Source organism: Phalacrocorax carbo, chromosome 3 (assembly GCF_963921805.1).
Source record: "Phalacrocorax carbo chromosome 3, bPhaCar2.1, whole genome shotgun sequence".
NCBI lineage: Eukaryota > Metazoa > Chordata > Aves > Suliformes > Phalacrocoracidae > Phalacrocorax > Phalacrocorax carbo.
Window position 1 is genome coordinate 10,068,471 of NC_087515.1, and position 14,513 is coordinate 10,082,983.

The 14,513-nt window shown below is 38.7% G+C and overlaps 1 protein-coding gene across 9 annotated transcripts in view; it reads right to left on the reverse strand.

The window, feature by feature from the left end:
* The window catches only part of CEP170 (centrosomal protein 170), a 106,595-nt gene that overhangs the window by 50,488 nt on the left and 41,594 nt on the right, over positions 1 to 14,513 (reverse strand). For all 9 annotated transcript variants that reach the window (XM_064445795.1, XM_064445796.1, XM_064445791.1 and 6 more), the window contains exons 8-9: positions 9,964 to 10,440; positions 6,811 to 7,457 (exon numbers count right to left, since the gene is read on the reverse strand). In XM_064445795.1, the coding sequence (XP_064301865.1) occupies positions 6,811 to 7,457; positions 9,964 to 10,440 (1,124 nt within the window). The remainder of the gene's footprint in view (positions 1 to 6,810; positions 7,458 to 9,963; positions 10,441 to 14,513) is intronic.

Below are 14,513 nucleotides of genomic sequence, written 5' to 3' on the forward strand. Positions count from 1 at the left end.
GTTCAGTCTCTGTGGGCATTTACATAAACTGATTTTATTCCAGCAACCTTTCCTGTCAGATCTTGGTATCTTGTCTGATTTTAATTTCATTGGCTCAGCAAATTATCGAGGTGTTGAAAGTTGTGTAAGACACAAGACTCAATGCTTTTGGAATCTTTCCTTTTAGGTAAGCGACAGACACTCAAAGACAGTCATCACTACAGATAACTGATTACAACTCTCTCTTAGGTAAAAGTATCTCACTAAAAAGCATTTTTTCTGTTACTTAGAAAATGTCTTTCCTCCTTCTGGTTATTTTTGTATCTTTCTCACATTCTTTTTTCAAAAGCCAGGCTTTAAAATGGTCACAAAAAATTGAATACGTTCTTTGTTATTCTACTCCTTTTCTGCTGCAGAGACAATACTTTTTTCTCAGAGACTGAAAGAGTAACAGATGAAGAAACGGATCCTTAGCAATCTAAATGAAATCAAGATGTTGAATAAGCAGGACACCATCCTTTTTGGATTTTTAAAGTCATTTCATGTAAGTGTTTACTTTCCCTGGGTCTATTTCCTAGAATCTTTAGTAAAAGACTACATTAAGCAAAAATGGTACTTTTGAAGGAAAAATATAGCTTAACATTAAGGTCTTCCCCCCCCCCCTTTTTTTTTTATTTATATAGATTTTTTCCCCCCTCCATTTTTCTGAGAACTTTAACTCAGATTTTCTGCATCCCTCTCCTGGATTCTTAACTTCAAGAAGCATTATTTATCATGCCTTGATCTTTGACAAGTTAATGCTACCTGTGCATTTGTGCTTTGCTCTTATGCTCCTTTCCAGAGAAACGAGCACACTGCCTACAGGAACAGGCTAAGGCTAAGACACCCCAAGTAAATGAGTCACAAAGAAAGTAATCTTTGGGTATTTCGGTCATTCTCACCCTTTCTTCCAGTAAAAGGTAAAAAATACCCAAACTCAGAAGTATTTTATTTCACATGAATTTCTTCAGGTAAACCAGACACGGATCCTAGCACCTTTCTAATGTAAATTGGTACCGACAAGACTGCATTATTTGTGCAAATGTTTTAGCAAGTTATCCTTGTTATTTGTAGTGCATTTTCATACCAATCCTAGCAAATGCAACTCTTGAATTTCAGTTAATTTTTTCACCCAACAGACACTCTTAAAAGAGACTCAGTTGAGCAGGCATTGTTACTGCTGAGAGAAAGGACTGACTGGCGAATGAAGGAGGAGGTTATACTGGAATTATTGATAAAATGTATACCAGTAAGTCTCTTAAATCCTCACTAAAGCAGCATGACAGTCAACAGGCTAACAAAAGTCCTTGTCCTATTCCTCACTTATCCACCTTGTGCAAAGTAACAGAATTACTGTTCACAACAGTAGCAATTTAAAATAGGAGGGAAGCAAAGCTGACCTCAGCTGGAGAAAGAAATTTTGGCTTCCATTTCATTTTTATATTCTTCACTGGGTGTTTTTCTGTGCTTCATAAAATAATATACCTTCATATTACCAAATCAAATAAAAATTGTGCAGCAGGACTCTCTCAACTGTGTGTTAAATATACTGTTCATAATGCTCCAGTACAGATACTAAGTGAAAAGATATGTTAGACCTCAGAGAAAAAACATCTCTGCATTACTTCCTAGTAAATCTTTAATTTCTATTGGTGACACTTTTTAGGTTAGCAGTAAAGGCTATTTATGATATCCAAAAGCTTTTTATACAACACTAAGAATATTAACCAATGCTTTTCTACCATCCCTAACGCTTACATTCACCTCCTGTTCCTGAATATCTCCTGCAACACGAGAAATTTGTTTCAAACAAAAAAAAATGACTGCGGGTATCCTGAATGGATATTAAAGACCACAAATAACAGAACTGGTAAGGAAGGAGGCTTCAGTACAGGCAGTAGGTTGCAATGAGTGCCCCGACCCTTCTTTTGGTGTGAAGGTAAGTACCTGCACAAGGTGTGGACAGGTGATGACCTGTTGTTCCAGGTGGCTGAGTGGCAAGAAACAATTAGAAGGCTGCATAGTATTAGTAGAACTGAGGCAGAGATAGGTGGTTTCAGAACCACGATCCTGTAGCAGACACCACTGAGGAGGCACCTTGGACCCTGGTAACGCGCAAAAGCAGGGCTCCGCTTCAGCCCCCACCTTCTAATATCACCAACAACAACCGATCTGAAGCTGCAGACACCCACGAACAAGATCCACAAGGTGCAACTGTACCAGCAGCTCAGAGTGAATACCGTAAGAAGAAGAGATGAGTGCTCATAGTCGGTGACTCTGTTAAAAGGAACTGAGGCACCCATCTGCTGACCTGACAGGGAGTCACGACAGGTTTCCTCCCTCCCATGAGCTAAGATCTGAGACATCACTGAGAGGGTGCCACAACTTGTCAAGAGCACTGATTACTATCCTCTGCCACTCTTCCATGTGGGCACAAATGATGCTGCAAGCCAGAGCCTGGGCAGAACTAAGGAAGACCATAAAGCCCTGGGAAAGCAAGTGAAAAATACTGGTGCCCAAGTTATCTTCTCCTCCATACTACCTGGAGAAAAATGGGCGACTAGAAATAAGTGAACAATGCAAATCAACTCCTGGTTACGTGGCTGGTGTCAACGTGAGGGTTTTGGCTTTTATGACAATGGCATGTTCTTCAACAACCACAGGCTGCTAGGGAGGGATGGACTCCACCTGTCTGGAAAGGGCAAAGGAATCTTTGGCAGCAGGCTGGCAGACTTGGTGAGGAGGGCTTTAAACTGAGGAACTCAAGGGGAAAGAGACAAACTAGCAATGCTAATGCCATTACATACAATGGGGGAATATGACAAGTCAGCCAGATCCGTGACAAAGGTGCTGTAGTGGCCTTATGCGATGGCAATCAGGAGACCAACCACCTCAAGAGTTTGCATGGCTATAGTGGGTCCTTGTGCACCCCTCCAGGGAAACCTGTGTGCTCAAGCACCTTCCTGAAACGCCTGTACACCAATGTACGCAGCATGGGGAACAAACAGGAGGAACCAGAGGTCTGTGTGTGGTCACAGGGCCATGATCTGACTGCAATCACAGAGAGATGGTGGGATAGGTCGCATGACTGGAATTGGGTCATGGATGGCTACAGGCTTTTCAGGAAAGACCAGCAAGGCGAGGTGGGGTTGCTGTTTATGTGAGGGACCAACTGGAATGCACTGAGCTCTGCTTTGGAGTGGAAGAACAAGTTGACAGCTTGTGGGTAAAAATTAAGGGACAGCCCAATATGGGTGACACTGTTGTGGGTGTTTGCTACAGGCCACCTGATCAAGAAGAGGAAGTTGATGAAGCCTTCTACAGACAGCTGGAAGTAGCCTCACAATCACAGGCCCTGGTCCTCACTGGGGACATCAACCACCCTGATATTTGCTGGAAAAGCAACACGGCGAGCCATGCATGATCCAGAAGGTTCCTGCAGAGCACTGAGGACAACTTCTCGATGCAAGTGGTGGCGGAGCCAATGAGGCAAGATGTGCTGCCAAACAAGGAAGGGTTGGTTAAAGATGTGAGTTGGAGGTAGCCTTGGCTGCAGTGACCATGAGATGGTTGAGTTCAGGATACCTGTGTGGTAGAAGCAGGGCAACAAGTCAGATTAAAACCTTGGACTACAAGAGGGCCAACTTTGGCCTCTTCAAAGACCTGCTTGGAGGAATCCCATGGGCTAGTGCTCTAGAAGGCGGGGGGTCCAAGAGAGCTGGACAGTATTCAAGGACCACTTCTTCTAAGCTCAAGATCAGTGCATCCCCAGGAGGAAGAAGTCAGGCAGAGGAGCCAGGAGACCCACATGGATGAGTAAAGAGCTTCTAGAGAAACTCAAATGGAAGAAGAAGGTTCACAGTATGTAGAAAAAAGGACTGGCCACTTGGGAGGAATATAGGAATGTTGTCAGGGTACGCAGAGATGCGACAAGGAAAGCCAAGGCCCACTTGGAACTAAATCTGCCAAGGCACGTCAAAGATAACTCCCTACCACATTGTTTAACTCGTACAAAAGCTGGAAGATTTCAAAATACTGCCACTGCATCTCAGTAACATCCATTACTTTTCTATATCTCCAGCCATGTAGAGGAAAAGAAAGCTATCAGAAATAGTCAACATGGATTCACCAAGGGAAAATCATGCTTCACCAACCTGATAGCCTTCTATGATGGTGTGACTGGCTGGGTCGATGAAGGGACAGCAGTGGATGTTGTCCATCTTTACTTCAGTAAGGCATTCAACACTGTCTCCCATAGCCTCCTCACAGGCAAGCTAAGGAAGTATGGGTTAGATGAGTGGACAGTGAGGTGGCCAGAGAACTGGCTCAACAACAGAGCTCAGAGGGTCATGATCAACAGGGCAGAGTCTGGTTGGAAGCCTGTCACTAGTGGTGTTCCCCAGGGGTCTATGCTGGGTCCAGTCCTGTTCAACATATTCATCAATGACCTGGATGATGGGACAGAGTGTAACCTCAGCAAGTTCGCTGGTGATACCAAGCTGGGAGGGGTGGCTGATACACCGGAAGGCTGTGCTGCCATCCAGCGAGACCTGGACAGGCTGGAGAGCTGGGCCCAGGGGAACCTCATGAAATTCAACAAGAGCAAGTGCAAGGTCCTGCACTTGGGGAGGAACAACCCCATGCACCAGTACAGGCTGGGGGCTGACCTACTGGGAAGCAGTTCTGTTGAGAAGGACCTGGGAGTGCTGGTGGACAGCAAGGTGACCATGAGCCAGGAAAGCGCCCTTGTGGCCAAGAAGGCCAACGGTGTCCTGGGCTGCATTAAAAGCAGTGTGGCCAGAAAGTTGAGAGAGGTTATCCTGCCCCTCTGCTCTGCCCTAGTGAGACCACATTTGGAGTGCTGTGTCCAGTTTTGGGCCCCCCAGTTTAAGAAGGACACAATACTGCTTGAGCAAGTCCATTGGAGAGCTACCAAGATGATCAGGGGACTGGGGCATCTCCCTTATGGGGAAAGGCTGAGAGACTTGGATTTGTTCAGACTGGGGTGGGGGTAATCTCATCAGTGCTTATAAACACCTAAAGGGTGGGTGTCAAGAGGATGGGACTAGGCTCTTTTCAATAGTGCTCAATGACAGGACAAGGCGCAATGGGCACAAATTGAAACACAGGATGTTCCAGCTAAACATGAGAAGAAACTCCTTTCCTGTGCGGGTGCCAGAGCAGTGGCACAGGCTGCCCAGGGAGGTTGTGGAGTCTCCTTCCCTGGACACATTCAAAACCCCGCCTGGACGCGTTCCTGTGCCCCTGCTCTGGGTGTGCCTGCTTAAGCACGTGGGTTGGACAAGATGATCTCCAGAGGTCCCTTCCAACCCCTACCATTCTGTAATTCTGTGATTTCAAATCTTATCAAGCATTAGACAGTATTAACAGTCTTATGTACATTAATTGTCCATTTCCAAATATTATTATTTTTTCTGGTTTCCAAATAAACCCTTTTGCACAACAATTCTTAGCAAAAACAGGACTTACACATTTTTCCGATGCAATTTAATTGAAGATTTATAACTTAAGAATTAAATGTAGATATTTGTAGTCACTAAGTCAAAGCAATGACGTTCTTTAATATTAACTTACTTCTTTGGAATGCTTTTAGTTCTCAGAAGTTCTTTGAATACTGACTCAAGGAAGTCAAAATTCTCCTTTTCAGAATCCATGAGGCAAAACTATTATCTTCATGATTTTACTGAAGGCAATTCTCTTTATTTCAATCTCTCCCCCAGAAAAAGCTACATAAACACCTTTTATTAAAGAACCCCATCTATAGTAAAATGTCCCACTTCTCCACTACGTCAGCATTTTTCTACAAAATCAAAACAGTGAAGCTAGCTTGTCTTTCAAAAAATATTTCTTGATGTTTAGCCAAAATTCATTCTAAATGTATTAATACATTTATACATTAAGACATTTACCTCTATAAAAGTTTTAGACGCACAAAATCAATCCTTAGACGATTCTGTACCAAGTAAGCAATGAACTTCCTGCTAAATTGGCCAAAAAATTGCCTAGACCTGGATGCCAGCATTCTACCACAATTAATTGTTTAGTAAAATACAACAACAGCAGGAAAAAAAGCCCTCTTCGAGCTAGGTAAGCCAACTGATTAAATGTAGCCTCTCCTACTACGTTTAGCTCCAAAGACAACTTTTATTGTTATTTATATTGTTACCAAGAAGAAAAAGTTACTTGGTCATCATAATACTCCTAAGCCTAATGAAGCTTGCAGCTACATTCAAACCAGAAAAGTGACATTATTATCATGTAAACATTTCTGTAAAAATGAAAGTATTCTTATACTTACTCTTTATAATGGATGCTGAAATTTATATTATTGAATATACTTTTTTTAAAAAGTACAGAAAATGTTTACAGTTAATTTCTCTATGCTAATTTGGACAGAACCAATTTATATACTGGAAACTACAGAGGCCGTAGGATTTTAAAAATAGGCATTTCCACAGGAACATAATAAATCCAAATTTAGCAACTCTCATAAAAATACCAGTTAATTGAATTCTGTTGCCTAGCATTCTTACTTAAATCTTCTGAAAACACATGAAAACTACCGAACTAGAAACAGCAGCAATATCAAACAGGAATATTTTTTAGCCAAATGCCAGCTGCTGCTTTTATAACATTCCATATTTCATCATTATGGACTGGCTTAAAAACTTCTATTATTGCAGCAGCTTTAATAAGTAGAGTTGAAGAGGTAGACTGTTGCTCACACATCACATATCACTTTAACATCAGAATACATTTTAGGTTTCTCACCTTGTCAATCATTTTACGGGCTTCCATTTCTTCAGAATTGGGATTTTCCAACTCAATAGTGTAAGTACCTTTGTCACTCTGGTCATCCTCATTGTCCTTTTCAGTAGCAGCAGGAATATGTTGGCTTTTCAACTTTTTGTCCATCTCCTGGTTCTGACCAGGCCTATGGCCAAGGCTTCCCGAACTCCTTAACAATGCAGCTTGTAAGACAGGCAATGCAGCAGAGGGCTCTTCTGATTTTTGTTTTAAAAGTTTTGCATGAAGACCATGTACTGCTCTGTGATGCGATGAGCTAGCTTGAACAGATGAAGGGACTGCTTTCTCTCCTGACACAGGTTTCACTCTTTCAGATCGTGCATGAGGTATTGGAGAGGGAGATTCCGGGCACAGAGCTCCTACATTCTGAGAAAAAGAGTAAGAACGTCTCTTTCGAGGATGGTCTTCATCAAAAAACTCAATCATAAAGGCAGTCTGACTCAAACTGGCTTGCTCTTGCTGCTTTTCTGTGGAATGGACTTTCTGGTGTGACTTTTTCAGCTCTATATGATGATGCCTTAAGTGTTCTTCAAGTGCTGCCCGCTTACTGTAATGCCGGTGTGCACCAGCATTTTCTGAATCGCTCTGTGTACCATCATCGTGCTTATTCCCTACAAACAAAGCAAAAGAATATATAGCACAATGAAACAAACAAACAAACAAAACCAACAAAACAACCCAACAAAAGAAACTAAGAAAGAAAGGATTTCAAATTGGTTTTCTGTTTGGACTCAAACAGCTTTCAGTACCTGGCTCTGGAAGTTTTGTTCAGCTCTTGGTAATGCATTCAACTTGCTATGAGTCAAACAATGAAACACTTCATAAGCTGATCAGTAACAGCAGTGCATCTGAATTACCCATTTCACAAAAATTCTCATCTCTGAATACTTATCAGTGACTTACAAAAGCCAGTATTTCACCAGCTGTACTATAGTATGTTTCTCAATTATATTATTTTGTTACACAGCCAGTTGATTACAAATGACTACTGAAAATTCTAGGCAGGGTTAAGAGGAAAAAGAAAACCCTACAACAGTCCTTCTGGTAGCTGAAAATACCAATTGAGAGCCACAGTTCATATTGTTGGATTCCTCACACAGTTACAACAGTTTATCATCAGGAATGTCTACTGAAAATTGGAATGAATTCTTTATTACTCTTTCCACGAAGTACAGTGATTTTCTCCATCATTCACTCCCCTCAGCTTCTGATGTACACATGCAAAATGGTTGTTATTACTTATTCATTCCACAAACTACTTTGAGATCTATGAATAAGGTATACATATTTAATAAATCATAAATACACATATATTTTGTAACGACACCTGAAAATGCATGGAAGGCTGGATACTCATACACAGTAAGTCACATTTAACTCAGAGCAACCTCATGTACAATGAACGTGCCTATGCTTCTAAGTTTTAGGTCAGTTCTTGGGAAGGAACAGTTTTACTTTCTTTAAACTCTTTTGGATCAAGCCTTATTCATAGATACACAAAACGTACAATTTATTTTTTTTTTTATTCTCAAGAGGATAGCTTCCTAAAAGGTTTTCTTACTTGCATAGTTAGGATATGCAGCCACTACTCAGTTAAAGAGTAATCACCTATTGGGAAACATTACTTATCAGACTAATAGCACTGAATACATAGCTGAAATCCTAACTTATGTTCCTGCTTGCCATATAACATAATTTTAGCAGTGTGACTTCAGAACAGAATATTGTAAGAAAAAGCTGAGGAGAAAAAACCAAAAGGAGTTTTTTTCATCTAACTTTCAAAGCGGCTAGGTATATCCTCTACCTTTATGATTTGAAGAAGTACAAGTGAGAATACAAACAGATCACAGAAGATTACAAAATTCAGCTATTTATTATGGCCACATGCACCCCATAAGTTATACATCTTTCAGATGAAAATTTATCAGGCTCCAAGGAGTTTCTCCCAGGAAAAGGCCTTGTTAACAAAGCCCCTCCTATTTATCACAGTGACATGGCTAATATTTTAAAGAATGTTCATTAATATTGATAGAGTATCATGAAGACCAAAGAATGCTCTGTGATATACTCTAGAAGAAATATTATCTTAATGCTAGCACATTGCTATAATTCTGTTTTTAAAATTGTATTTTTTAGCTTAATTTGGAAGAGTCAGCCTTAAAAAGGAGATGTTTCATGAGTAAGACAAAGCACATTGTACCCAGTCCCAGCTGGTTTAAGAGCTAGACATGATAAAGTTGCAGAATGAAGAAAACTGGGAATTGCAGAGTTAACCTGCTGGAATTAAAATCCAAAAATAAGAGACACTTGAAAAAGTTCTTCAGAATTTTTCATTCTGAAAGTTTGAATTGTCACTGGAATCTTCATCTGAACATCAAAGCTACTTTCTCCTCTACTCCGCTAAGTGGCATCCAAAAGAAAGTACACTTTTCACACTTAACATTTGATTTTATTTTATTTGAAGTGTCACTGCTACAGTAATCACCTGCAACTCCATTCAACAGCAGCATTCTTATAAATACAATATCTGCAAGCTTAGTATAAAAATTGAAGCTCTTGGTCTATTTCAGATTCCTGACTCAAACTTGACTCCATCATACATGATCAATTTAAGCAAAATTATTATATAATGTATTCTTTGCTGTAAATTATTTTCTTAGAGCACGTGAATATTCACAGAACATACACTATTGGAAGAGTTGCTAAAAGCACAAATTGAACTTCAGAGCTTCGGTTCTAAAAAGCAATTCAGCTTTTTAAAGGAATGCAATAGAAAAAGTGAACTATATAAAATTTAACTAAGGTTTGGGTTTTTTCCTTTTCCCTTTCAAGATCAATGTTTCAAATACCTGATGTTTTCTGCTAGAATACATAATGTTTTCTGTCCTAGAATATCTCCAATTAATATACTTATTGTAAGATTATTCAAGATTTGGTTTTGTATCCTCTTTTTAAGACTTAATATTGCAATAAAGTTTCCCAGCACAGATCCTTGCACACATGTGGAGTATCTGTGATTTCAACTGAACTCCACAAGGGCTCAGGGATCTACTCACTGGATGCTGGTGAGGAATCTTTGCTTTCTGAAATAAACATAGCTAGAATTATTCACTTTACCTTTCAGTCTCTTCAAGTACACTGGAACATCACTCTTAATACTTTTGGAATCCTCCTCTGTTGGTTCCCATATCATTCTAGGAGGATTGTTCTGTGCTAGCCAATCTGCTACTTTGCTCTCTGCAGCCATCATCACTGTTTGAAGCCCAGGCAGGTCCTGACCACTGGACGAAGAAGGCTTTTTTGACTTGTGGCGCTGTTCTGATGTGAATTTTGTCACGTGATCTTTGATTGTTACTTTTCCTGGAGTGTTGTCATCAAATTCAATGGTAAATGAAGCATGCCCTGCACCGGCTGCATGGGAGCTTTGGGTGTCTTTTGTTGAAATTTCATGAACAGTGCTCTCTGCTACCTGTGAAGGTTGCTGGAATTCTTTTGTAGGGATTTCAAAATAACTTGGCTCCCTACAGAAAGGATAAAGTTCTTCACTTGCAGCTGCAGATTGCTCCTCAGCTTGCTTGGCATCTGTGCTGCATCCTATTAAGAAAAAAAAAAATAAATTTCACAATACTTGGGAACTTCAGGTTCTTCAAGAAGTTTCCAGACTCCTGTAAAGGCTGTTTGAGTAATTTCTGGAATAAACGGTAAGATTGTAGAGAAGATCGAGCAACGTAGTTCTGGAAAATTATTCCAGAGTTACATATCAAAGTATTACTGAAAAGACAGCACAAGCTTTGGCTGTAAGGAGTGCAAAGTGGCAAAAAGCTCACTTAGAATTTGTCAAAGGAAATTTCCATTCCAAAAATGTTTAGATGATGTAAACCTCAGATCAGTTAATAGCACATGGAAAACAGGTAAATAACACTAGGGAAATAGATTATAATTATGGCAATTCCAATCTATTGGAAAAATATCAAATCAAGGTGTCCCCAGAACCAGCTTTCATCCCCTGCAGTATGGACAGCTGGTATAATTTTGTTTGGTAAAATTCTTTGGAAAAACGATTCACACGTTAATGCAATATCAACATTAATTCTGGCTTGAAAAGTTTAACACTGATAAGCATTCGGAATGTGTTTTGGAATTCAAACACTTTGTTCCTACAAAAGATAAAACCAAAGAATTGAGCTAAATCCTACTGTCATCTGCTCTTATTTTACTTGTTTCCGTAAGTTGTAGATGAACAGAAAAAGTAACAATAGCTGGAAGCATGCGGAATGTTACCAAACCATGCTCTAACTGGGTAAAGAAAGCAGAATGTGGAAAAAGCACGGGGTAGCAATTTAAAGTCCGACTGTATAGCCTGTACAAAGCTTCTTGTGGTTGTAGCAAAGCTACCAATGCACCTTTAAGAAAACAAACCTTCTGGTTGCATTTCATGAACTAGTAAGCTAGCCAAAATACCTGGTGTAGAGTTGTGCTATAAGCTACAGAAGCTTGAGATGTTAGATGGCAAGTTACATTCCAGCAAAAGAATTCTGAATAGTCCCTACGTGAGATATCATAAACCACATTAAGATGTTTTAGGTTGCAAGTAAAGGAATAAGAATGCAATTAATAGATTTCTGGCACTAAAAATAGCCACACTATATCAGCTGAGACAGTTAACATCTGTGTATGGAACAGTACACAGTATATGCAGTAAGGTAGCAACAGAAACATTTATACTAGAGTCAGGAGTTTAAGGGGGTAAAGGATGCAGGACGGCAAAATGCACAATGCTGTTCTTCACAAGCACATGCTCCTTGTGAAGATTTAGGACAAGGTTAAAAAGTTAAAAAATAAAAAAGGATGGCAATTTGATACAGGGAAATAGAACTAATTAAGGGACAGCACAATAGCTGGAAAAGTTAAAAAAAGAATGATGTTATGGAGTGATAACAAAAATAATACTCATCCTTTATTATTGCCATGCTTGGATACCAACATGTTAGAACAACCCTAATGAAGTAACACAGCTTTTTTTCATTTATTTAATCTAAAAGTAGCTGTTGCAAACATAAAATATGTTCAGAATTCAGACAGTTTTTATATTGTGCTGTTGCATTCCAAGAATACCCTAGCTAATGCTTTTCACTGCACTGTCAGCTACCTCACCTCTGTGGTTTTCAGTCAATGCAACAGCAACTCACTACTCCCCTCCCTGGGAAACGGAATGCCTTTCTAGTCCCCTTCTGGAAAACATTTCTGCCAGCAGACAAACAATATAGAATGAATATATTTTACTGATGCAAAGGTCACTAAAAAAAGCTTCTATGTTTAGACAGAAAATGTACAGAAATAAACAAAAGTCACACTTTGCAGCTACTAGAATTTAGGTAAACTACCATCACTGTTTGTTTGTTTCCAGGTAATGAGCTGGATGGAATGGATCAAGCTCTAGTAGGATCAAACCTAGAGCCAGGATCCTTACAGTATGCAACACAGGACATTGAACAGGAGAGTAATCCACCAGGGAGTCAGTTCATTGTACCTTATTTTTTTTCCTATGGTTCTATTCAGGGCTTCAAGACTACAATTTGACATAATTCCTGTAACCAATATTTAAGCAAGATATAGCGTTCAATGCTCCTTCAAAAGATAACTGGCAAATACGTACATTTTGAGAAATATTTCTACTTTTGAGCCAGGTAAAAGCAATCTACTGGCCACAAAATAAATATTTTTCAGTAAATATGAAATAACAGATTCATCACCATCTTTTGAAAATTGTAAGATTGTAGCCAAACTGCATCAGATGTATGGTAGGCTTGGATGGGGGGGATCTATAACATTGGCTTGACAGCACTGAGGGACAACTTCACAAAAAAATTTTCCTTGTGAAACTTGCTTGCAGCAAATTTAACATTTTAAATCAACGGTTTATATATAATGATATGCACAGTATTTGATTCTAATAGTTTTTATTTAAAAGATGCTATAATATCATTTGAATCTAAATTATGACAGTACGTTTAATCAAAAGTGAAAACAACTATAAATTGTAAATTTTTCTAAACTAGAAAAATTCTTAGAAATGATACAATGAAAAGTGTGAAGTACAAGTTAATTTTAATTACTTAAAAATCCTACTTTCAGTCTGAAGTACTTGCATTTTTAGAAGAGTTAAATACATCAGAATTGATTAGAATAAGGAATTTAAAACAATAAGGAAACAAAAAAATTAATATAGAGCCTGATCTGAACCATCCTTTGGAATTTTTCACCCAAATTCTAAATGCAAGTCCTTACAGCTTTCTAAATATTACCAGGAGTGATCTATAAAATAGCCTTACCTTTGAAATCCTATTATAAAAAGTCATCTGCCAAGATGAAGGAAATTACATATCAGACTAAATACTTTAAGAGAAAATCCTCAAGCAAATACTGAAGAAAGTAGTCGCCACAGTTCTATAATTTTTAAACAGAACAAGCATAGTATCTGTACAGCAAAAAAGGCAGTTGTGTGGAATTGAAAGTGTGTTTTGGGAAAATGAGGCGGGATGGGTTCTGAACTGGCAAGAGGGAAAGGAAAGGGGCAGGAAAGAACCAGGGTATCTGTAAAGGAGTCGCTCTCATTCTACATAGGTCTAGAGCTACAAAAGCCAACTGTGCAACAGTTTCTCCAAGGCAAGAAAGGAAGCACTAGCTGTAGCTGCTACTCAGGTGTAGCGACACTATTAATGAAATAACGACTCTAAGAGAGGCTAAGAGGGAAACTATGTAATATTTGGGAAGTCATAGGCTTAACCCAATGGAGATGCAGGGAGATTCTTTGCTAGAATAGTCTCAGACATGATCATCAGAAAAGAAACATTCACTTTATATTGTTAGCAAAATTCATTACACCTCCTAGGAATTTTAGATTAAGAAATAAAACTTAAAAAATCAGTTACATACACAGTCAGAATCTTAAAATTTACTTGCCAGCCTGGACAAGAAATGCCATAGATGTTCTGTGCTATTCAACACAATCTATCAGATACGCAATAAAATGCCTGTGTATTTGAATGTATTATTATCTGCAAATATAGGATGAAGCCCCAGAAAATACTTTGCAGTCTTGAGATTTTTTAGAAATGTTCTTTTTTTCTACCTTAAAAATACAATTTTTAAAATAAATCGCGTGAAAGAAAATTATCTGAAATTTAAAAAACACTTCTTGAAAAAATGTCTGTAAACCTGGAGCAAAATATTTATGTGCAGAAGGTATAAGAAGCAGCCAAAATATCATAATTACACAATACCCCAAAATATTTTTTATATGTTAGCTTTATATTTGGTACTGTGCAATGGTATGTTTAATGAAAAGAAGCTGAAGTTAGTGCTTTCAAACATGTAACAGAATTTCTGGTTTTCCTTTCTCCTCTCCATATTACTACTTTTTATTTCCCACTTACCTTTTAGGTTCTTTTTTCCTTTATGGCTGAAGCATATTTTTCATTTGTTATTTAAAGACAAGATTGTGAAAAATACATGTAATGGTTCACCTTGTATTAAATAAGAAAATCTTTGTCTTTTAATGTTGTCACAACCTGTCTCTGGATGAAGTAACATCAAAATTGCTCTCTCTAAATAAAAACATAAAATAGTAGTGTATAGAAACATAATATAGTAGTGTATAGAAATTT